The 23,790-nt window shown below is 49.1% G+C and overlaps 2 protein-coding genes across 2 annotated transcripts in view; one reads left to right on the forward strand and one right to left on the reverse strand.

Annotated features, from left to right (window-relative positions):
* Nucleotides 1-365: 365 nt before the first annotated feature.
* LOC135806588 (mucin-19-like) lies at nucleotides 366-11,227 on the forward strand. The gene is made up of 8 exons (XM_065320789.1): nucleotides 366-1,160; nucleotides 1,702-1,826; nucleotides 4,612-4,820; nucleotides 5,471-5,780; nucleotides 6,015-8,002; nucleotides 9,173-9,385; nucleotides 10,088-10,142; nucleotides 10,745-11,227. The coding sequence occupies exons 1-8, from the start codon at nucleotides 676-678 to the stop codon at nucleotides 11,098-11,100; spliced, it is 3,741 nt and encodes a 1,246-aa protein (XP_065176861.1). The 5' UTR covers nucleotides 366-675; the 3' UTR covers nucleotides 11,101-11,227.
* A 22-nt stretch (nucleotides 11,228-11,249) lies between these two features.
* LOC135806589 (structural maintenance of chromosomes protein 3-like) overlaps nucleotides 11,250-23,790 on the reverse strand; it is a 38,145-nt gene continuing 25,604 nt past the window's right edge. The window contains exons 31-35 of the mRNA XM_065320790.1: nucleotides 23,278-23,421; nucleotides 22,089-22,238; nucleotides 21,549-21,602; nucleotides 20,943-21,120; nucleotides 11,250-12,232 (exon numbers count right to left, since the gene is read on the reverse strand). Of these exons, the coding sequence (XP_065176862.1) occupies nucleotides 12,051-12,232; nucleotides 20,943-21,120; nucleotides 21,549-21,602; nucleotides 22,089-22,238; nucleotides 23,278-23,421 (708 nt within the window). The 3' untranslated portion in view covers nucleotides 11,250-12,050. The remainder of the gene's footprint in view (nucleotides 12,233-20,942; nucleotides 21,121-21,548; nucleotides 21,603-22,088; nucleotides 22,239-23,277; nucleotides 23,422-23,790) is intronic.

Genomic DNA, 23,790 nt, shown 5'->3' on the forward strand with positions numbered 1-23,790 from the left:
TCATGAGTGTCCGCATTTCCCTTTTCGCATACGCACAGCGCATACTATTTTCGTGGCACTCAAGATCACGGCCCCTTTGGCGCTCCATTTTGCTTGACATCTGCAAAATATCTCCGAATAAGAATCCCAGTTTCTTCGACTTCTCTTTTCTTCTTCTCCTAGAAGCTGGAGAATTTAAGAACGCACCCTTATTATTTTGATTTTAGGGTATACTTGGGTCTGTTGAGTGTTGTGCTAGCAAAATGATCAGGCTCAGGTCAAAGGTCATTCAAATAGTCGCGTACTGCGTGCCATGCCGCTGCACCGTGAGCTTGCTCTTGTCTTGATCTCGGAGAAACTAAGTAATTAGTTTGATCTGAGATCAGTAGAGCTATTATTTTTATATCCGTGTACCAGGTGTACTGTGTAGGCAAAGTCGGAGCGAATCATGCTGCATGGGTTGGACTTACTTACTGGGGAACTGGTTATTGTCGAAGGACGCGGAATGGCAGACTCAGTTTAGTGGTCTGGAACTCGCAGTGGTTCAGCTACTTCCAAGTAGTTCGGTTGCATGCTTCGGCCTGTGCTGCTGCATTCTCCATCCCTGCCCTACCTGGCCCTGTCCAGTCTCAACGGTTCCAACGGTCTTGACAGGGAACTCAATTGGTAACCGTGAACGTGACACGTCTAGCCGCAATGTCCGCGGGATCCGAGCTCGTCCCGGATGAGCCAGGAAACATGGCGATCGTCCTGAACTCCACGCTGCAGCATGGCAATGAAGAAAATACTCCTGAATCGCTGACCTTAGCATTCAGCCCAATACTTTCGACAAACAGTCGAGCCCCGGAACCTGGATGTTCGATGGAAAATGAGGATTGTGCGAATGTGAAAATCGCTTCTGTGGACAATGCTATGTGTTCGGCTGAAGATAGTGATGCAACGGTGTTCAGTGGCGATGGAGAAACGCATGGTGAAAGTGACAGTGAGTTCTATCAGCTGCCAAACTTGGCTAGTATATGCCAGAGGCGAGCAGTCCCACTGCCATCAACCTGTGACACTCCGCTTCCCAGCGCTCTGTCTCAATCTGAGTACGATGGTGTGGCGGAGAAGACTGCAGAACCGGCTCAGCTAGGCAGGGACAACAGCATCTCTGATGATCAGAACATGGAAGGCGGGGTAAGGTGAGAACATGCCTCCAGATTCATAATTATAATCTGATTTATGACTTATACACAGTCACCGTGAGAATCCAGGACACGGCTAGGCTGTGTGAAATACTGCATGGGTGGGGCGGTCTTTCACTGAACAAATTCAGTGTGCTTGGTTCACTGTGACTGGCTGGGATGTCCAATTTGATGATTCGGGCCTACTCAAACTAACGCGTTAGCCAACATTGTAATTCCTCAAATTTTAGCGATGGTTATATTTAGTGTGTTATTGACATTATAGTGACGATTTGTTTCAGTGATTGAAGAATTCCGTTGTACATGTAGCTACATTCAACGGTCTCGGAGAAGTGATCCACGAGTCCTAACTTCAGTGAACTTAATTTGCTAGGTATCCGTGTTGCTAAAATTAGGAATTTACAGTAGTTGTTCAACTACTTTTAAAATGGCTACATGACAATCCAATTGGACCTCTTCTCGGCATACATGTAGTAGGAATCCGTATATATTGCATTTGGCCTTTTTAAAATCATTCCAATGCTCCATTCACATACAGTAACTCCATGGAAGACGGCGATATGTCCGAGGAGTTTCTACCTCAAGTCAACGAGCAGTTACGCTCCACCGCTGCGGCAACTGTGCTAGTCACACGGACAACAAGTACGCACAGCATGATACAGGGTAGGTGCAAGCGTAGCTGACATGACATTGCTGCTGCTGCTTTGCGGCTGCTGCGCGGTGGCGGCGGCGGTGGTGATGGTGGTGCAGCTGCTGCTGCTGTTGCAGGTGGCCATGTTCTGGACTAGCCAGCTCTGTCTATGAGGGCGGGTGTTACTGCAACTGTTCAAGTACCTAACTCTGAGATGTGTCTCCTGATGGTGAAATACTCTCCACGCCAACAGAGAACTAAAACCTCGACCTCACGTTTGGAAAGCGAATGCGGCCAACACCCTGACATGTCACCAATACATTAAATGTGGGCTTTGCACAGCAACGCCTAGTTAGCCCATGCACATGCATGCTGGTGGTGGAGTGCTGCGAGTGCGTGTCATCTGACCACCTCGTGACTAAGCCGCGTGCGTAGCGTGTGGCCTGGCAAAATGTTAAAGGGGAAGTTAAGGCAAAAATTAAAATTTCACCAGTTGTAGTCTTCGGGGTGCTGAGTCGAATGGTCTTGGTCCGAGAAAGCTGAGACGCTCCCTTCCTACTTGAATCCCAATCGAGCTCACGCACTTCCACCGAAACTGGGTGACTGCGCCCTACTAGATGGGGATTTGTATGCGAAATGTCACTAAAAGCGCCATTTCGTTCTTATAAAAGCACGGATGACCGCGATTGGCCCATATGTTGTAGTCTTTTGGACGCTGAGTCGACTGGCTTTGGTCCGAAAAAGCTGCGATGCAGCGTTCCTCCTTTATTCCCAATCGAACATGGTTGAACAAGCGGTCACGTGCTCCTGGTTGCCCAAATCACCTGGTCACCACGCCAGCAGGCGACAACTTTCACACCAAGGTTCAACTCGAGTGACAGGACTGCACCCAAAAAAGGTCAAACAGGCTAGTAAGTTGTACCCTGCAGGCACGGTGACCAGGTGACTGGCGTACTTAGGAGCACGTGACTGCTTGTTCAACCATGTTCGATTGGGAATAAAGGAGGAACGCTGCATCGCAGCCTTTTCGGACCAAAACCAGTCGACTCAGCGTCCAAAAGACAACAACATATGGGCCAATCGCGGTCATCCGTGCTTTTATAAGAACGAAATGGCGCTTTTAGTGACATTTTGCATACAAATCCCCATCTAGTAGGGTGCAGTCACCCAGTTTCGGTGGAAGTGCGTGAGTTCGATTGGGATTCAAGTAGGAAGGGAGTGTCTCAGCTTCCTCGGACCACGACCATTCGACTCAGCACCCCGAAGACTACAACTGGTGAAATTTTAATTTTTGCCTTAATACTCATAAAAAGGACACACTTCAGGCTCATTACAAACATCTTGAAAGTTTTTGTCTTCACAAGTATACTTTCAAGCCTTCAACTTTCAAGATGTTTGTAATGAGCCTGAAGTGTGTCCTTTTTATGAGTATTATCGCATTTTTGTCTCAGAGGAAACTGTTTACCTATTTTGCCTTAACTTCCCCTGAAGGAGCGTTCTTTGCAGTTGCAGTTTCTGTTTCGAGTCGTAGTTTTTTCACTCCCTCCCACCCCTTTTGAAGTGACATTAATTTTTGTTTCTCCGGTTGGGGGGGGGGGGCAAACGGCCTCCTATTATGTCTGTATGTTGTGACGCCTGATGCCAGGCAGTCGTGTGAGCCCTCGGTGGGCGATTGGCTGGCCGCGGTGGCCATTTGTGTGCCCCCGGCGGGCAAGATGATAATTATCGGCCCACGGTGGGCAGTTTGCTGGCCTCGGTGGCAATTTGAGCACCCTCGATGGGTTGTCTGCTGGTTTAGCCCTCGACGGGTGGTTTGTTGGTCGCGGCGGCCATTTGAGCGCCCTCGGTGGACAGTATGCTAGTTTAGCCCTCGGCGGGCGGTTTGCTGGCCTCGGCGGCCATTTGCCATATTTGTCATAAATATCAAAGATAAGTAAAGAAAGGGGAAGCTTTGCAAAAACGAATTGTACAAGCCGAAAGCCAAACTCCTACAGTACTCCTCATGCATGACATTGTGATGGACTAGTTGACTTCTTTACTTATCTTTGATATTTATGACCCACCCAAGTTGGGCGGTGTGCTGCTTTGCTGCTTCGAATTGTAGTTAGACCGCTTTGTCGTACTGGTCTCGTCGTCGTCCAGTAACAATCGACATCCTTTGTTCGGTTGGGACTGTAGCTTTTGCTCGTTTTCGTTGCGCTTGCCTTCCCCTCTTTGGTCTTTCCATAACCTTGAACCTTCCAAGTTGGAAGGCTGTCGGTTAGCGCTACGGAGATGTGTTGAAGCTAGGTGTCAGGACGTCGAATGTCTCAGTACTCTGTCAGTTTTGTGCCTAGTTATTGCACTTTCTGACTGTATATAGTATCCAGTTACAGTGATGGAGAGTTGCTCTTAACTCGTATCCATATGTCCTTTTCCTTTTTACAAAGAGCATATTCTTGAATATTTGAATTGTCCAAAAGAAATCATGGCAACCCCCAACCCAATGTGTCTATTGTATGTGTGTGCACGCCATAGTGAGTGGTACGTTGTGGGGGTGTCTGCGTGGCAGAAAATGGGTACGCTGGTGGCGTGTGCGTGCATGTGTGTGCTTGTGTCTGTCTGCGTGGGTGCACGAGTGCCCAAGCTGGGCGTGCGGGTGCAATTGGAGGTGCTTGCATGTTTACGGGTGCAAGGGCTTATACTATGTTTGCTACTGAATGGACACATGGAAGCAATGTTGCGTTGAGTTTTTTCTTGTCTTAGGAAAGTTCTCTATCTTGTGATTTTGCAATGCAATAATTCTGTCATCACGTCTACATGTAACGTTACATGCAGAGTGCTCAACATCATCTTCTCATCAGGACATACCCGTAGTGGTAGATCTAATCGATGACAGCAGCAGTGGCAGCAATGCTGTGGAGGTGGAACCAAGACCCAAACGCCAGGCAGCGCAGACAGCAACATGGCTAATGGACGCCGCCGTCTTCAGACCCGGTAGTAATGTCTACTTGTTAGGAAGGGCTGCTGAATGGAGCAACACTCGAGTAAGTGTGCATGTCATTGTACATGATATCTATATAACACTCATCTGTGTAAACCCAGGCATCGCATGTACTGGCACGAACCTGAGAGACCCGCGTGCTCATCTTTGATTTAGAAAAGTGATCCTGTCAGCTTTTCTATGATTGTTGGCTTTTGGATTTTTCTTGTAGGCACAGCCCTTGTGAAAGTCAGTGGCACAGGCCCAGTTACTGGGGCGTAGATACTGGTGAACTTTTGTCTTGAATGCTGGGACTGAGTTCAGACTCGGCTGACTATCATGGAACACGCATTCCGGGAGTTTGTTCTATTGGTCGATCACCCCATGTGGGAATGATCTGAGACGGCACTGGTTTCAGCTGATGCTTGTGATGGTCGCTGCAGTTTAAGATCTTGTAGATACATCTCCCACGAACCAGGGCGAACTCCATTGTGCTGCCTATCCAGCAGCATTGGCAAACGATACCGTCCTCCAAAAACTACTTGTCTTGTTATCCTGAGTGTTGATTGTGCAGAATTAACACTCAGGATAGGTTACGATGTTTTATACGTTTAAACACGATACCAGACTACTTGCCTAAGTTATTGTTGCTATTGAAAACGTCGCAGCAGTGCACTGCAAATGTGCTCGATGACCCTTGTCTGCATATTCCAGAAACCCACAGCATCGTCATCATCGTCATCATCATTGCAGCCTGGAACAGTTAGCATGGCATCGACCAAGAAGGCGGTGGGTCGCAGAGGTCGACCAAGAAGACCAGTTTCAAGTGCACCGCCACTATCAGCAACAAGTGGGCAAGTTATGTATGCTGCTGAGAGTGGTGCGCCTGTGACTATGCAAGAGTTATCAGAGAGGGACAGCTACTCTCTGAGTTCCAAGGAAACCCTCGAGAGTCTCCAGGGACGTCTGGCTGAGATGGAAAGAATTGTTCTAACACCAAACTTGGGGTTTGGCCAGCTCAGAGGTAAGGACAGAATGTGTAAATGTGTCACAATGACTGCCGTCAATGGTATGGAATGGAGATATGCATAGGAGAGGAATCAACGAGTGCCATGTACAAAATAATAGAACGACACACATGAATGCATGTATTGTTACCATGATTGACGTTGAGAGTTGCTTGAGACGATTGATGGTATGCCTGTATTGTGTGGGGTACTGTGTTATGCCTGTGTGGGGTACTGTGTTTACGATACAGCCATGAACAAGATGTTTGGATCACTTCAAGTGGAAATAGAACAGCAGCGTGTACTCTGCAGGAAGGCCAAGGAATCATTCCTGCGCAAGTACAAAGCAATGCAGGACGCATCTTGCTGGCACAGAGAGGAGATTGAGAAGGGTCGTCACCTGAGCTCCAGCATGCGTCTCCTGTCCAGCTTGGTGTCGCGTTGCAGTGACCTGAGCGAGATTCTAGCGGAGAGAGGAGCAACCTTTGAGCCAAGTCCTGGACGAGTGGATACAGCAGCTCTACAGACTCCTACTGCTGCATTCCCTTTGGTCAGTGATGCAGAGGCAAGTAGTCACAACACTGATACTGACCCTAACACGATGATTGCCACAAGGCAGGCAAGTGCTACAGGGTCTACATCAGCCTTTCATCGGCCGTCACCTCTGTCTAATAATTCACCGTCAACAGCACCGGTAGTGGTAGCAGCACCAGCAGCAGTAGCAATGCCTACCCAAACACAATCAGCAGTGGCAAGTATTGTTCATCCAGTGCCATTGAGGCAGACAAGTGCTGAGCTCACATCCAATGCAATGCCTGCCAGTGCTGATGAACTGCCAATGTCATCAGTTCCACGCACTGTGGGAAGTGTATGTGCTATAACCCAACACAGCACTACGGGTGCCGTGGCATCGACATCAACACAAGATCAGCCAAACGGCATGGACAATCCAGGAGTGACAAGCTCCAACGGAGCCGCACCACCAGCAGCACCAGCCACAACAACTACAATACATGTGCCACCACCTCTGGCATCAGCAGCAGCAGTAGTACCACCACCGCCACCGAGAACAACAGCTGCAGTAGTTCCAGCAGCAGCAGTAGTGAGCTTGTTACCCTTGTCACCAGGACATACTAGAACTGAACCTGCGACTGTGCTTAGCAGTACCACTGTCCAGGAGCAATCTAGCATGCCAGCAGTATCAGCATTGACCACCACTACATCCAACATGGCATTGCACCACCAGTGGCAGCAGCAGCAGCAAGGAGGCAGAGCAATAGCATCAGACCAACGCTTACCCTCCCAACCACACCAGGTTCACACAGAACCTGTGTGCAGCCAGCCAATAGCTTGTACTGATGTGGCATGGTGTAGCAGTGGAACTGTTCAGGTGGCGGCTTCAACCACCCAGGTCCAGCAGGCTGTGCACAGTCATGTAACACCAGCACTAGGATCACAGCCGACAGGCACTAGGTCTACTAATTCAGCTGCGCAACTCCTGACTCAAGCATCGATGGGTACGGCGGTAGCTGTGACATGCCCTAGTCGTCCGCATACAGCAGTGGCTCGTGCCACAGTTCCTGTGACTTGCAGCAGCAACAGCAGCATCAGCAACAGCAATCAGTCCTGTAAAAGTACCACTGCATCAAGTATATCTATAAGCACCGGTAGCAATACCAGTGGTAGCACCGCCTCACGAAGACGTGGTGGCCTAACCAAAACAACTGGTGGTAAACCCACAGGAAGAGTGAGACGCAGGAACACTGCAACAACGGTATCAACAACAACCACAAGAGCAGTACAGGCTGTACTTGCTATTCCCAGTAATCCAGTGCAGAGCATGATCCAAACCACTAGTAATGGCACAGGTAGTATGAGCGTAACGTCGGCCAGCACAGATGCACCCATAACTCCATTGGATGACTTTGCTCTTCTTAGTCAATACACTGACACACTGCTACTGCAAGATGTACCTAACACTAGCGGTGGCCAGTCCGCCCAGATTGTGCCGGTGACCATGTCGACCAGTGGAGGAACGCCAAGCTGTGCAGCGACTGCTCCATTGGCAACTACTGCGACGGCGGCTGTGTCTCGGGTAACAGCGCCCACAGGCAGTGGCCAGCAAGCAAGCAGTGGAATGACTGGAAGCAGAGCCAGGTTGTCTCAGTTTGCAACACTAAGTGAGATGATAGAGGCTGGTGTCATTCAACCGGGGGAAGATGTACTTACCATGACTGTAGTAAGTACTCAGTGCCTCTCCAATGCAGTACTCAGTCAGTGCCTATTCTACACTACTCAGTCAGTGCCTATTCTACACTACTCAGTCAGTGCCTATTCTACACTACTCAGTCAGTGCCTATTCTACACTACTCAGTCAGTGCCTATTCTACACTACTCAGTCAGTAGTGTATGCTCCAATGCACTAATGTCATATTATCTTTGCAACCTCTGACGGTAGCTTAGCTACATGCGCCAGTATGAGATAGTTGAGGATGTCCTGAAGAACCGTGTCGTTTAGAAGACCTGGGAAAGTGTGTGTGGCAAGGTGTGTACAGTATTTGCCACGACTGTTCCTATAGAGCAAAAAATGCCACCATGATCAATAAATAGAAATGCAACTAAAACCCAAAACAATTAATGAAAAGAACTCAAAGCTAACGAAAAGAACCCAATCAGCGACTGTTCCTTGATTATGCGCGTCGTACATCGGCACCAATGCATAATAGCATGCCTACTGCCAAGCGGCGTGTGTGACTACAACATGCCATGTACTGTAGAGTAGAACCCAGGTTAAGGGTCACACCGGATTAGGGATCGGAGCCCGGGGGGGGGGGGGGGGGTCACTTGGCACGTACATTGTGCGGGTGATCCTTCGGAGCCGGGGGGGCACTTGGCATGTGCATTGTGCGGGTGATCCTTATACCGGGATTTAATTTCCGGCCCAAGGGGGGGGGGGGGGGGTCCCCCGTCGGTTTCCGAGGAAGCCGTAACTTTTTTCGCTCCAAACTATTTTTCCGAGGTCCATCTACTCACAAGAAGTCGTTTTGCACACCTTTTTGCCCATCCCTGTACAACTGAGTCCAGCTATGTCCGCGCAGAGTTAGGTGGACCCTTAATCCGGGTTCTACTCTACTGGAAGTAGCTACATCGCTACATGTATGGTCAACTATGAACATGATTGTACAGTGCTGTGTTATACGTGTGTTGGTGTACACGATGTACTCACAATGCCCGGTGTATGCATCACAACCATACAGCCGGTCCTTGCACATGTGATCTAAGTGACTGGGAACTACTGAGGGGGAGGAATTTCTCAGGAAATTTTGTGTGCTGCCTATATTGCTCATTGCTGTCATCATTGTCGTCGTTGCTGTTTGCTGCTGCTGCTGGTGCCAATGTTCTTGCCCAGGACCACAATGGGCGTCCTGTCAGCTGCACTGAACAGCTAGACTCGCGCAGCGACGTGCGCCATTTCAAAGCCCATCTTCAGCAGGATGGTAGAATTCAGAGTGCCGGCGGTGAATGCTTCCACTCTCCACGCCTGTGGGCTTGTGTCTGTCTGGCATCAATCATCCCGGACTTCTTCACAAGGCAAATAAAAGATAGCATTCTGTACTCCATGGTATGTCATAGAATATGTTTAGATGTTTGTTTGTTTTGCAAACCAACAAAGTTCTAATGCTAGTAATAGTACAATATTTGGGTGAGGACAGCTTGGGTGCTAGTATGCCGGTAAACTGTGGAACAGGCCTCTTTTACGGGCAAAATAAAACCAATGAAAAGCCTTGCTTATTTTTTTGCCGCTAAAATAGTCAAACCTGCTAATTCACGCTGACTACCGTAACGTGATTGTTTGCCAACACAGCCACCAGCCAGGTGGGCACATACCGGCCGTGCTGAAGAACTACATGTACAAACAATAATAAGAGGATGAACTCATGTACATGTAAGTACATGATGATTGCACGGCTGTGCGTGGAACTCAACCACAGTTCACAGAGAGCCTTTCTGCCCACTGTTTGACTGTGAGCGTACCAGTAGATGTAGGGAGAGAGAGAGAGAGAGAGAGAGAGATACTTGTGCTGTGTATATCTCTAATGGCATACCATAGTCCAGCTCAGGCCAGCAGTCGTGTGATGTACGCAAATAAACCTTGACTACTGCCGTACTGGTCAGAGTGCCACGATGTGCAGAGCTTCAGTACAAGCGAAATCCAGTGGTACAAAAAGTTAAGATTAAATTTTGTTCCGCTGGATTTTCGTTTGCAGTCGAGTGATGGACTGCAGTATTCTGTCCGTCGTCTTTTCCCTGTGTGTGTGTGTAGGTCTACGCCAGTGGTGTGTTGTTACAAGAGCACATCGCCAACTACAATGAGCAAGGTGAGATCAGTTATGGCAGCAGCAAACATACCAACATGACATACGTACTGGTACTCGGGAACACGAAATGAGCTGCAGCAGAATGCTTCGTGTCATGTAGATCACCACAGCACTGTATGTGCACTAGGAGCCTTGCCAACAGCGCAGTCCTGTTGTTCCCTCTTCTTTGCAACGGTATGAAGTAATATTTCAAACTCTTTTTATATTTCAAAGTATGTGCATGATAATACCGTATTATCTCTAATATAAGCACAGTCTCCAATAATAGCACGTCTCCAATAATAGAACACCTTGGGGCGGCATTCAAAAAATAAAGTGCTCAGTCTCCATTATAAGCACACTGTGTAAATTCATTATCTGTACCGGCAAAAAAAACCCTGAAATGTGTGTGTCATACATGAATTTGGCATGGCAACATGCCTCTGAAATGAGGTTGAAATAATAATGGAACAGTCTCCAATAAAGGAACGTCTCCATTAATAGCACGGGGCAGAGGTACATTGAAAAAATAAAGGACCGTGCTTATATTAGAGATAATACGGTAGTGACCGCCGGTATGTGTGCTTGCACGTGTGCTGTGCTGTGCTGTGTGCTGTGTCTAGTTGCTGTTGATCAACACGGGGAGGTGAACACAGCTGACCGACATCTAGCTCATCCAATCTCAAACACACCCAAGACAACCAGCCAGAGGAAGAACTATCAAAGAACAGCTTCCGCCAATGCCAATGAGACGCCGGCAGCGGTCATTGACAAGGCCCTGAGTAATGCACAAGCCATGGCACAACCACCTTCCGCTACACACAGTTGTGGAACTAATAGATGGCCACCAAGTAAGTTGCATGGCTTCCGAAGACTACTGCCGGACTCAACAGAATGGCTGTGCACAGTAGATTGCGAGTGGAGCAGTGTCGGTTTCGTACGGCAGTGTTTTGCTCAACTTACAGATCCAGCATTTTGAAATCTGACCAATACTGCCAACAGCCAAGGCAACAGCCAACAGCCAAGGATCTAACATACGAGCATAAAGCGGCATGAAGCACACACACGAATGTATGCCCACACGCACACACATCCACAGCACGCCACAACAAAATATAACTACCATGATTAGACGTTTGTTATCTAAAAGGTGTATTCAGTTCTAGTGGTAGAGCATTGTTATAATGGGAGAAAAAGTTCACATAAACCGCCAGCAGATAACCAGAAAGCCCAGGCAAGACTTACGATAGAGAAGTGAAATACACCAAGTTGCCAACTCGCTCACAGTATAAGCAAGAGAAGGCACACAAATAAAACTAATATGCAATGTCATGATTGATTCGGATGTCTCTATCCTTCTTTTTTTTTACTCAACTTGTGCATTCCGAAGTTTTCATGATACTGCCATTGGGCACCATGGCGTATATGTTAATTAGGCATGCCCAGCAATGAATGGTCACTCAGTGTATAAAAACACACAGTGTATAAAAAGAAAGACAAATACGAGGGTGAGTCTGCCCATGACGTATCTGGCTAGCAGCAAAATTAGTACTTTGTATGCACTGCCAGTGCATATCATTTTGCTGTGTGATGGGAATGTGATAAGGAGATGGTGGACACAGAAGGTAAGATGTAATAAAAAGCAGTGCATTGGGTAGAGAAAACTACATTGACTTTCTCAGCTAGCTCTAAAAAGTGTGATTATGGCAATTTTCATGTTTCTCCATGCTAGACATATGTGATAGCTTGATAAGCTAGAGAAGGCTACCTACACCGGTGCAGCGCGGTGGTTTTTGCATCAAGGCAAGGGGAGACATTCCTTGGGCAGCGTTCCATGGCAAATGTCGAGATGAAAACAGGCGTTCATCTCTCAGTAGCAGCAACAGCAGCAATAGGCACTGCATTCGTTTCTTTTCTTTTCATCACGCATCAATGAGCATCCTCACCCTGCTCAACAACAAACTCCTCTGCGTCTTCACGAGACACCCGCTCAACCGTGCTGACTTTGTAGCGGAAACGAACGCCGTAGAACTTGTCAGCAGTGTCCAGCAACTCTGGCCGGAATGTAGTAGTGATGAATTGTGCATTATCTGCACTCTGCTTGATTTTGTCTGTTTCCCATTGGTAAGTACGAACATATGACAATAGACACATGCCCACACACGTATACACCACACACACACACACACACACACACACACACACACACACACACACACACACACACACACACACACACACACACACACACAGGGAACACTATAGGCACGAGTTTAACCCATTTTGTATACAGTTTCTATACTGCACGACAGGGGAGCTCAGCCACTATAGGGCTTGAAAGTGATGACGTCAAAACGGCCAGGGAGTAGTAAGTTGACATCAGATTTCTATTTTTGGATCCACCAAGGTGTGACTTTGCTATTGCCTAAGTATGTGGGTGCATAGCAACCCACTCATGTCGCATGCAGGTGTGACTTTTATTTCGCCACCAGTTGTAACCCCGCCCCCAGTAGCCAAATCAGTCAGTTTCACTGGCTACATCACCATGCTGTGGGTAAGACCGCTTGAAATGTGCTTGGATCCATACAAAAACTGGATCCAAGTGGATCCAGTTTTTGAATTTTTGAAATTGTTGCTATGCTGTGACGTAGCACTTTCAAGCCCTATTGGGCACAGCGGTTTCAACCACAGTATCACATGCTCAACACATGTCCAGAGATTGACCCGAGATAACTATGGCTGTGTTTACATGAGGTGCTTCAACCCAGGTTGAGTTCGACCCGGGTCAGAGTTCAACCCGCCATGTACACAAAATGAATGGCGCGTTTACATGACGCATTGCGCTTGACCCGGGTTGAAATTTCGCCCCGGGTTTGATTTCAACCCTCCCCCCCCCCCCCCCACCAAGGGGAGGGTTGAAATAAACCCGGGTCAAGAAAATCGTACAAATGTACTTCTGTTAGCCAGTGCAGGCTAAATTTTATTTTTCAAGGAAACCCTTCGAAAATGGTACCAATCGATTCAGCATGGCATTTTCATTCCTCCTGCAAAGTTTCAGCTGATTTGGAGTCATGACAAGGACGCTATGGCGATTTGAAGATCGAAAAACTTCACTTTTGTTTGTCAAGAAGAAAGACCATGATCGCACACAAATCATACAACCCGTGTGGCACAATGATTTTTGAACGAAGTTGATCCGCGGACCCCGTGCTTCGCGCATGCATGCATGCATACTGCATGCACACACGCAGTACAGAGGCTTTTTTGAACGCGGATATGTAGTTCTTCGTCTTCTTCGAAATGTCTTCCAAATGCGTGGTGCTGGTTTTTATCTCAGCTTCGTCAAGGCAGAATGCAGCTGCAGGTGATGCTCCTGTGTGTTCATGCATGTTCTCTTTTCGCGTCTCGACATTGTAGCGTCCAGACTCTGCTCGACTGGAGAAGATTGAGGAGACTATGCTTTGATCCACATGGAAAATCGATGAAATTTGGTAATTATCGTCGGGCGCTAAAAAGCGCTGGGGAGCATGGGGCTAAAACTTCGTAGCAGTCATCCCTACCATGACAGGCATCGACTGGTATATGTTCCATTCTGTTCCCAACCACTACGGGTAGTCTGCGAAGCTTTCTTCTTCGCCGATTCTCGGACAGATCGTACGTCTTCGCACTGTATCTCTCGTCTCCCTCAACGGATCAAAACACGGTTTTCGCCAGGACGAACACAAACCCCCAGATTTCGCGGCGGCAACAACTTCGAGTAGGGAAAAGCTAGCAGCTAACCAGGAATCACCAACAAACACGTGTAATACTCAGTGTGATTTGCGACAGCTGTCATTGTGCCGTCGCACCATGCATGTACCATGCACGAGAATGGAACACGGATGAGTCGTTTTATTACGACAGCCTGCACTGGCTACTTCTGTGTGTATCTCGCGCCAGGTTTGAACAGCACTGCACATGCAAATTTCGCGCGAACGAGTTCACGTGACCATGCAGGACTCTTAGAAGTGGACTTTTGGCGGCATATCAGTATTTGACCCGGGTCAACTGTCTTCATGTAAACGCTCACCTATTTTGTCTATCGTACAGACTTTCAACCCGGGCTACACTCGACCCGGGTTGAAATTTCTCATGTAAACACAGCCTATGGTGCTGCCCCGCCGGATTATACAACTTTCTGATGCCACCAACACAATAGGCATGTTGAGTAACTGTTACAACTTACAACACACACTGTAATGCGCATACTGTAGCTAGCAAGAGTGGTGACATCGGTCATTACAATCTAGGGTGGTGCCCACTGCATGCCTAACTGTAGGAGACGAAAATTCCATTTACGTGTCTAAGCACTAGTGTATCAGCTAGCGCAACTGCCTTTAGTTCAGCTAACATCCTGAAGTTGGCTTGCTACAGCATGTACTGCATACAGGGTTCGTACAGAGTCTCGAAAAAGTCTTGATTTTGACCTGAATGACACTTTGTCTGGAAAAGTCTGGGATTTTGAAAACATGCACGCAACAGTGTTGTTATGCACAGTACTGGTGTGGTACTGGTATGTCGTAGATCTACTCCGAGCTGCGGCAGTGGCGTGCACCCATGCGGCGCGCGTGTCACTGTGGTCCACACAGTACAGTTTTTTTTTTTTTTTAAATCTACGTACAGCTCAGTCAGCAATGATTACAAAAACGAAAAAAGAAGTTAAGAGAAGTGCAAAGCAGAGCTGGAGTGCAGCTGCCCAATAGCGGACTGAAAACTACTAGTAGTAGGATGAAAAGAGCACAGACGAAGCCAATACAGTCAAAACCAGAGGCAAATGGTATCAAATGCGAATGCCTGCCTCAGCAACCGCCAAGGTGGGAGGTGAGTCCAACTGCACCGGCCGAATATTCCGGGATCCGCGCAAACACATCACGCTGGACCGGAGTAGGGCAAAACTCAATTTGCATCGAACCCAAGACATAACACAGCTGTATGCTTCTCCAGTCTTCGCGGCTTGAAGAGAAGCTATCCGCTTGTAGAGCGACTCCGCGTGTTTGCCCAAACCACCAGTGGTAGAGAATATGGCCGGAACAAACGACGAATGCTCTATGTCGCGGACACGTTGCTCGTAGCAGCGCCGCTTCTCCTTCTCGTGCTTGGTGTAGCAGGAAGCAATGGAGGTGGCGCGGTTTGAGGTCGCATGAGGATTGAAAACCCTCACATCGATGAAGGTGCGCTCAAACCGGCCACCCCAGATGCCACTTGCCGCAACGTCGAGACGGGCCTGCTCAGTCTGGATAGCGGTGCGATACCGGAACTGCTCCCCAGTGACCGGCTGCAGGTGGGGCTCCACGGAGACATTGTGAGCCACTCGCTTCAGCATATGGGCAGTGAGGTCACGCACCTCATTGTGCCGCACCGACGGAAACCCCCCTGTGGGGCAAGACAAAGCGTGAGCGACTGAAAATGTGGCTCCACAGCTGCAAGATGATGGCAGTCGCTGTGGAAGCCAGCCGTAGCGCAAGTGGATTCCGTCGCGGAACTCACCCTTGGTGAGGGTCAAGCCATGCCGCTTCAAGGGTCGACAGGTCAGCCAGGAAGAAGCTCCCTTCTCCGACGCTAGCGCAATGATCCGCTGCAACTCAGTATCCACAGATGAGGAAAGAAGCACAGCATCAGCCCGAACCGAGGCGTCAACTGTGTTCTTCGCTTGCTTCTTGGCAGCGCGTACATCGTCAATGGCGATGCCTAATTAAATATCTTGGACCAAGATACGGCTTGTCAGGGGCGCGGTGATGTCTCGAGAAGACTGATATTGGGAGGCTCGCGACGATGGGTGGGGCAGCCCGAGACCGCCGAAGCGACACGGAAGAGCAAGGAGGCTGCGCTCCTGGGTATTCACCGGTCGTCCCAGAAGGGCAGGGATCAGCATGTTGGACACAGCATCATCAAGTGGAAGCAGGTGCTCATCCATGGCTGGCATGCCTCGGCAGAGAAAGGTCCACTTACTCTGTAGGCCATGGGTGTACGCGGCATACGCAGCTTGAGGCTGAGAGCGGGCATAGTCACTCAGCCGTTGGACCTGTGCGACCCACTCCTCGACCTTCTGCTGCACGTACTGCGTGGCGAACGCGGATGACCCGATGGCTGCACCAAGGTAGCGGCATCCATCTGCCTGGATGGAAACACCAGTACCAGCGAAAATCCGGATGGCCTCGTCGAGGAGTGGGGGCTTGACCACTAGGACTGACTTAGCTGGATTTGGGAAGTAGCCATATTTGGGGCCCTTCTCCATCAGCTGATCCCACCACACTCGGACGCTCTTCAGCTTGCCTCCGGATCCGGCACCATCTGCATACCATGCCTGTACGGCTCCTTCTGTTGCAACAGCTTTCATAAGTGGGATGATGCCAATGGCATACATCGCCATGGCGACGGGGTCGCCCTGTGTGGTACCCTCACATGACAAGATCTTCTCGCCGCCGACGAAGAGGCTAGCGGGCTTTCGGTAGGTGTTGATCACGAGTTTGGCGAGTGATGGGCATAGGTGCTGGATGTTACGGAGGCACACTTCGCGATTTAGGCAGTTAAACGCGTTGGTGGCGTCAGCCAGAAGAATGGCTTCAGTGGAAGGGTCATCAAATACGTCGCACATCGCATGGATTGCCGCCTCTATGCCGCTATCTTGCCCCGCACATAGCTGGAGACTGCCAGCAGCTTCCATGATTTCGGGGCGGATCACCTCGAGGATGGCCTTCCCCACTATGCGCCGCAAGACTTCCCCGATGCCTATTGGCCTGACTCCAGGGCATTTGTCGAGTGGAATCAGCCTGCATGCAGTGTAGGCGTCTAGTGACGCCGGGTCCACGTACGTAGTAGCGAGACGACGAGCACACTTGGCCATAGCGTCACATAGTTGGTCCGATGTATCGGCAAAGGATGTACACATGTGCCGCCAAGAGGCAGCATCCACCCCGGAGGGACCGGCAGCTCCTTGGGTGTGCAGGGCGGCCTTGCGTAGTGCGTCTCGGTTGAGTGACTCAAAGCGTACAGGGTGGGGAGGCACGGGTGCCTGGCCCTGAAGCAATGCTTCCGCATGAAGAGGCTGCGCCTCCGGGTGCTTGGCCTTGAGGAGATCCCGAACGGTGCTTCCATTGATGGAGTCATCCAGGTCCAGCACTCCTCCACGACCACCATCTGCCAACATGTGGGTGGCGGACCTCAGTTTCCCATTGGTCACGAGGTTTGCAAAGTCTCTGGCTTCATCGGCCCTGCTTTTCGGGGATGACGCGTGTGCTCGCAGGAGGTGCTGGATAGTGCGGCATTCATGGAGCAGCTCGTCAAGCTCACCACGATTCCAGAGGTCAAGGCGCGCCTGGAGACGCTTAGAGAATGACTGTGACGAGGATGCATGGGGTTGTTGTAGGAGCAGTTGCTGGAATACCAAAGCAATTTTGATTGCCTGACCCTCATATGGACCTGTATCTCCAAAGCATTGCAGATAGCTGCTGAGTGTGGAGATAAAAGCTCTGCCCGTAGTTCCATGAGGCACATCAAAGGTGTTTGGCCTGAAGTGCACTGCTTCCTCGTATGCTGCATGAATGGCAGCTTGTGTGGCTTGACTGTCCATTGTTCCAAGTGTGAACGGTCCTGTTGTTGATTCCACATGTGGAGGAAGTGAAACGTGTGCGTCTGCAGCGATTTGATCCTCACGCTGGCTGGCATCCAATGTGGCGAGCAGCTGGGCTGCTTGACTGTCTGAGGCCACGTCCTCGTGGATGTCAGAGTCATTGGCATTGCTCGCTGTGTCACCTTCCAGCGTGTCCCATGCAAATTGCTGGGAGCTCGATATCGAGACAGGAGTCGTCGACAGCGCCGCGGAGAGCGCAGCTGAGGCAATCTCCTCAGCGGTTGTTGCCTTCCTCGGGGTCTGCAAACCTTGCACTACCGTACTCACAACACTGGCCCGAGGCCCAGCCGCCGTTACTGTATCGCCCGTACCCGTACACTGCGAAGATGGTTGGCTCGCCGCGGGTGGTTGGTTCTTGCACCTTCCATTTTGAGCAGGGCCGCAGTTTTGGCAGTTCCGTCCACTCTTGACACAAGCACAGCCAACACAGGAGCCTTTGCCGTTGCACCGACAACATTGGTGGCCACCCTGCATGGCGCGCTTGGCGATATGACGCGCACCGCACTGAAACCAATCGAAGATCTGCTCAAAAGCCCGGAGCTGCAAAAAAAACTCAACTCATCTCTGGGAAAGATGCTTTAGTCTCCACACAGTACAGTACAGTGTGGTCCACACAGTACAGTACAGTACAGTGTGGTCCACACAGTACAGTACAGTACAGTGTGGTCCACACAGTACAGTACACTGTGGTCCACACAGTACAGTACACTGGTCCACACAGTACAGTACAGTGCAGTCACACTACAAGTACAAGTCAGCGTGTAGATCTACTCCGCAACACGGTCGGTCATGGACGGGTACCGGGTGCGCGCAGCACATGACCACTGCCGCATGCCTGCTACAACTGTAGTGTTTGCCCAAGCGGCCACTGCACACGGATCGTAGGCTTTGTGCTTGTACTGTTGTAGAATCTACTGTCGTTTTGTTTTGATGTTTTGACACAAGAAAAACACAACCTGCCATGACCAGGGTTCGCACAGGTTATGGAAAGTCTGGAAAATGTATGATTTTGTGAAACACGTTTTATTTGGGTGGGAGTTTTGAAAAGTTTTGGAAAACGAAGTTTCCAACTGTCGCATCGGCAGTCTGCAGTAGGTGCTACAGTCTACTGCAGTCTGTACTGTGCTAGCCGTGTATGATCGTTGAGTGGCAGTTGCTGTGTTGGCTATGGCGGGTAGACTGGCCTGGTACAGCCCGCGCGCAGTGTGTGCGGCGCGGATGTCGAGAACATTTTTAGTTATACTTCCTGTTCAAAGTAAGTCTTTTCTTCTCTTTTCAGCAGTCAGTTCGACAGTGTTGCTGTGAGGTCGTGGTTTGCCTTACTGACAGGCGGTTTCAGTTTCTTTGTAGTAGGCTCTTAGGAGTAGTAGGCTCTTTTAGATTATACGTGTTCTTTTGTGTTTTGAAATGCGATTTTTCGTGAAGTAGGCAATATGCCAGGCAAGTGTAAATTTAGTTATGCGTGGCTCACGCACGACGATTTTGGAGAATGGATTGCTGTTGACCCGCCAGCGCGCATTGCGTAGCCATATGCAAGGAGTCGGACACAAGGCCGGCATAGCTGCTGCTCGTAGAATCCCGTCCGTCAGTACTCTGTTAGGAGGCAATGTTTCCTCAGCCGCTGTCTCGTCGACCGTTGCTTCACCGCCGTCCACTGTCTCACGAACTCCGCCTATGACTAGCCTCGTGTCAAATTCATGGAAAAGTTTGTAAAAGGTTTTGGAAAAGTTATTGAACTTGGTGGTGATTTTCCTGTGCGAACCCTGCATGACGTTGGTGAAGTAGCTTGGATTTTTCTTGTCCTTGTCAAGTTGAAGTTTCCAGTGCCAAAGAAGTATGGGACGCTGTGTTTTTTAGGACACATGGTAGTCCCACCAGGATTACTCTCTCTGGGTAGAGAGGAACCAGAAGGACAAGCACTCCGCCCGCTGCAAGCTTTGCAACACGACGTTTGTCATCATGACAATGGGGGAGAAAGCGCTTGTCAGCCATGCCAAGGGAGCCAAGCATAAGGAAGCGGTAAGGAGTGCGTCTGCTAGTCCCTCGGTGGCTAGTGTGTTCTCAGCCAGGTCCCAATCTGCAGCGCCACATTCTTCATCGGCGGCAGCGGATAGTTAGTCCTCGTTTGTGTCGAGCACTCGGGAATTGGAGGCAGAAGTTCTGTGGGCGCTGAATGTATCTGATAAACACCTATCAGTATCATTCCGTAGCTGCGAGGACCTTGTCGGTCAGTCCGGCCTCTTCGCAAAGATGTTTCCAGACAGTAAGATCGCGACCAAGTTCTCCTGTGTGGAAAGAAAATGTCGTTATTTGACAACGTTCGGGTGGCGGTTGGTCTAAAATGCTACACTTGGATGGGTCTGGAAATGGGTCTTGAATTTTGTGATGGCTTTTTCTGTACGCACCCTGTGTTCTGTTGACCTGCGTGTGTGTGCGCGCGCACACCTTATTGAGTTAATTAATACTAACGTGTTCTCCAATAGAATTGCCTTGCTAGCTTTGCACACTTAGTCACCATTTCGCACATCTACATTAAAAGCACTATTATAAACGCAATCTTTGTTTTCTAAAAATGATAGTTGTTTTTGGCACATTCCTTTTCTCTGCTCCGAACATATGATTAGGTTGTCTCCCTTTCCCTTTAGTCACGGTATGCCACCGACTGTCTCCCTTTCCCTTTAGTCACGGTATGCCACTGACTGTCTCCCTTCCCTTTAGTCACGGTATTCCACTGACGATCGTGACAAGAAAACGTTCTGGACACAAAACTACTTTGGCTGCAATGTCTGTGACATGAATGTGCCCTTTATAATTATTACTCATCACGATCTGAATCTCCTATTTAAAGTGGTATGGTAAGTTTGAGAGCTATGGTTCACACGGTGTATGCTGGTTGGTCAATGAGCACGACCACTGTCAAAATAGGCTAGTGACATTTTGTACAACGTTGGCGAGCGCTGACTTTACAGCTCTGATTTAATCCCCGTTCCTTGCCAAAAATGCAGGGGACAAATTGACTGTGCGTGTGTATGGGGGGGGGGGGGGGGGGGGAGGGGGGATGAATGGCACTTTACAGCACCGTCCAGTGACGAGAATAACCACCATAGAACCACCCAGAAACCCAGCACAGTAGAGACAAGAAGACAACATACCTGCAACTGCTTTCCTGTGCGTGGTGTCCAGGGCTTGATCAATCTCGTCAAACAAATAGAACGGTGCCGGGTCACACTTCTGTATGGAGAAGATGAGTGTTAACGCTACGATTGACTTTTGTCCACCTGACAACTGTTGCATATCTCTCATCTCGGATGACTGGCCAGAGAAAGAGACCTGTAACAAGAGAAGATAGAACAGATCTTGTTTAATTTATACAGTACAGATCCCGGGCCGGACATGGCACAGCGCTTCTCAGTTATATTCCACCGTGCAGATTGAGCACTGGGCGCCATGTAGCCACAAACCTGCGAACCCTGGGCTGTGCACTGGCGCAGGACAGCAGCACTGACTTACTCATGTGAGGTGGTATTTCAACGAGCACGATTGTACGTCACTTTCCCTACAATCCTGACTTTGATCTTGAAAGAAAGGGAATTCTCTGTGCCTACAGATCGAGTACTTATATAAGTTATCAGATTACATGCATACATAGATAGATACAGACATATGATTCACATACATGTATGCGCGTCCACGCACGCACGCATGCACACACACACCCACCCACCCCATGGAGATGCCCAAGATTATCTATCACTTACCAAGATACGAACTCCCTTCAAGGTCTCAAGAGCTGCAGCTGCACCCTGGGTCTCCTGCAAAGCGACAAGATCACAAATCAACACACAGGGTTCATAGAAAGCACTAGAACGCAGAACGCATAGAACATAGAGCATAGAACGCAGTCTGTGCTTTGAGCAGCATTCAATCGCAAAACCTGACCACATCTTCCAAGCTTGGCCGCAGTGCATTAATCACAATACCAAACATAAGCACCACAACATTCTCACATATTGCAGTCGGTATGAGAGGTACAGTTAGATAAAACCCAATCATTCGCTTGAAAGCTGCACTGAAACGTGCACCATGAGCTCGTGAAACGAGTTGAGCTGCACATGAGCAGGGTGTCAATGTCTGCTTGACTGGGAGCACTGACAGGACCCCTGTGGTCAGCTTTCACTGCCAGCACTGTATTTACAGGGACTATGCACACAAAGTTAGCAGCCCATATACATTGCATGGTATCATTAGTAAATCCATTTAGACCAGTCAGGTGCGAATTAAACACAAAAACAACTTACAGCATCTCCTCGAACCATCTGCAAACGCCCAATGCCGTTCGCAACCAACTCCTTGAAGATCTCGGAGAAATACTTGGAGACTTGCTTGAATGTGAACTCCAGTTGCTCATGCTTGCGTTGCTCCAGGACATCCATCAGTTCCACGATGGCCTGTGTGCATCAGATTGTGTGCACAGTACAGGGGGAAAGCAAGAACATAGAATGAGTGCATGGGGACAAGGCGTGAAGTGCATGAAAACAAGGCGTGAAGTGCATGAAAACAAGGCGTGAAGTGCTCACATTGTACACACCAAAATGGCCACTGTTCAAGCAGGGCTCGCAGCGAACCAAGCACACAAAATTCCAAACTATTTCCAAACTTTTTCCAAACCAATTTCAAGAATTTCCAAACCCACTCGTGCAGGAAAAATAAAATTAATTATAAATCTCTTCTGCACGACTGTCTTCTCCACTATTACTACGAGTACAACCAGGGAGTAGTAAAATCCTCCCTGGCACTACTACCATCAACAAATTCACCAAGGTGCATTGCAATGATATCGCCTTCAGCAGCTTGAGCCCCTGAAAATAGCAGGGGGATTCATGCGACGAGAGTTCCCCTCCGTAAGTTCAAATCCGCCTCCAGAGGGGGTTCCAATGAAACATTTACATAGCTGGTGTCCATCTCAGCGCAAAAAACGGCTTCATCCTCGCCAGCAAACTCATCTGAGTGCGAAAGGACCTCGCCATCCTGCTCTCCCGACTTCAAAGAATCAAAGTCGAGCGCGAGCGCCAGTAACGAAAAACGGCTAAATAAAAGTCATCACCGGCCGCGCTTGAGCTGCACTGAAATGACCATGACTGTACGAGACTCGTACATGCACACTGTGCAGTGAACACCACGCATCGCCAGCGCGTCTTCTATCGCGGCACTCAAAACGGCCACTTGCACTGCAGTGGTGCAGCACATCTGCGGCCAAAAAATCGAAATTCAAAACATTTTCCAAACTTTTTCAAAAGGAGCGCCTTTTCAAAACTTTTTCCAGACCTGGAAAATTGAATTATAAAATCCAAACTTTTTCCAGACTTCCAAACTTCGCTGCGAACCCTGTTCAAGGCCAAAGCCCAACAAGAAAGAAAGGGGAACAAGCAACATGCACAGGTGGCAAATTACAAAGTACACTGTGCACTGGGCCACATCGTCACTAACATCGTATGACTTGGTCTGCTCCTCGCCTCGCTTCACCAGCCTCTCCTTCTGCTCAGAAAAGGTGATATATTGATCAAGAGCCTTCTGGTTGACATGGCTGTACTTCTTCAGATCACTGTTGCACTCTTGTAGCTTGCGGAACAGCTAAAACAAACACACGCGTACACGCACACACCACACACCCCAGAAATCAGTAGAGTGAAGACGGCAACATGACCTCACGTACCGAACAAGGTATGGTATTTCAATACAGACTGGCATGTTCCTATGTGCGAGAAACAATTCAAACGCATACTGCAGTGTTCATATTTGGGAGAATCAAGGCCTGGCCGTCCTTATCCCGTTCCCCAGAACGCGAGATCAGTGTAGAGCTATGCTGGTACAAGAGTTGTAAAGAATAATAACAAAGGCTATCGTGCATCTGCGGCAGTAGAACAACCACAGAGGGAGTATGGCTCATGACCTGCAATGCAAGTACATGTACATCCAAAACACACACAGACACACAGAGCA

The sequence above is a fragment of the Sycon ciliatum genome, chromosome 1, assembly GCF_964019385.1.
Source record: "Sycon ciliatum chromosome 1, ocSycCili1.1, whole genome shotgun sequence".
NCBI classification, from domain to species: Eukaryota; Metazoa; Porifera; class Calcarea; order Leucosolenida; family Sycettidae; genus Sycon; species Sycon ciliatum.

Coding starts and splice junctions, on each gene's coding strand:
- LOC135806588 (XM_065320789.1), top strand. CDS start 676: ATGTCCGCGGGATCCGAGCTCGTCCCGGATGAGCCAGGAAACATGGCG. Junction 5,781..6,014: donor GGGGTTTGGCCAGCTCAGAG/GTAAGGACAGAA, acceptor TTTACGATACAG/CCATGAACAAGATGTTTGGA. Junction 9,386..10,087: donor ATAGCATTCTGTACTCCATG/GTATGTCATAGA, acceptor GTGTGTGTGTAG/GTCTACGCCAGTGGTGTGTT.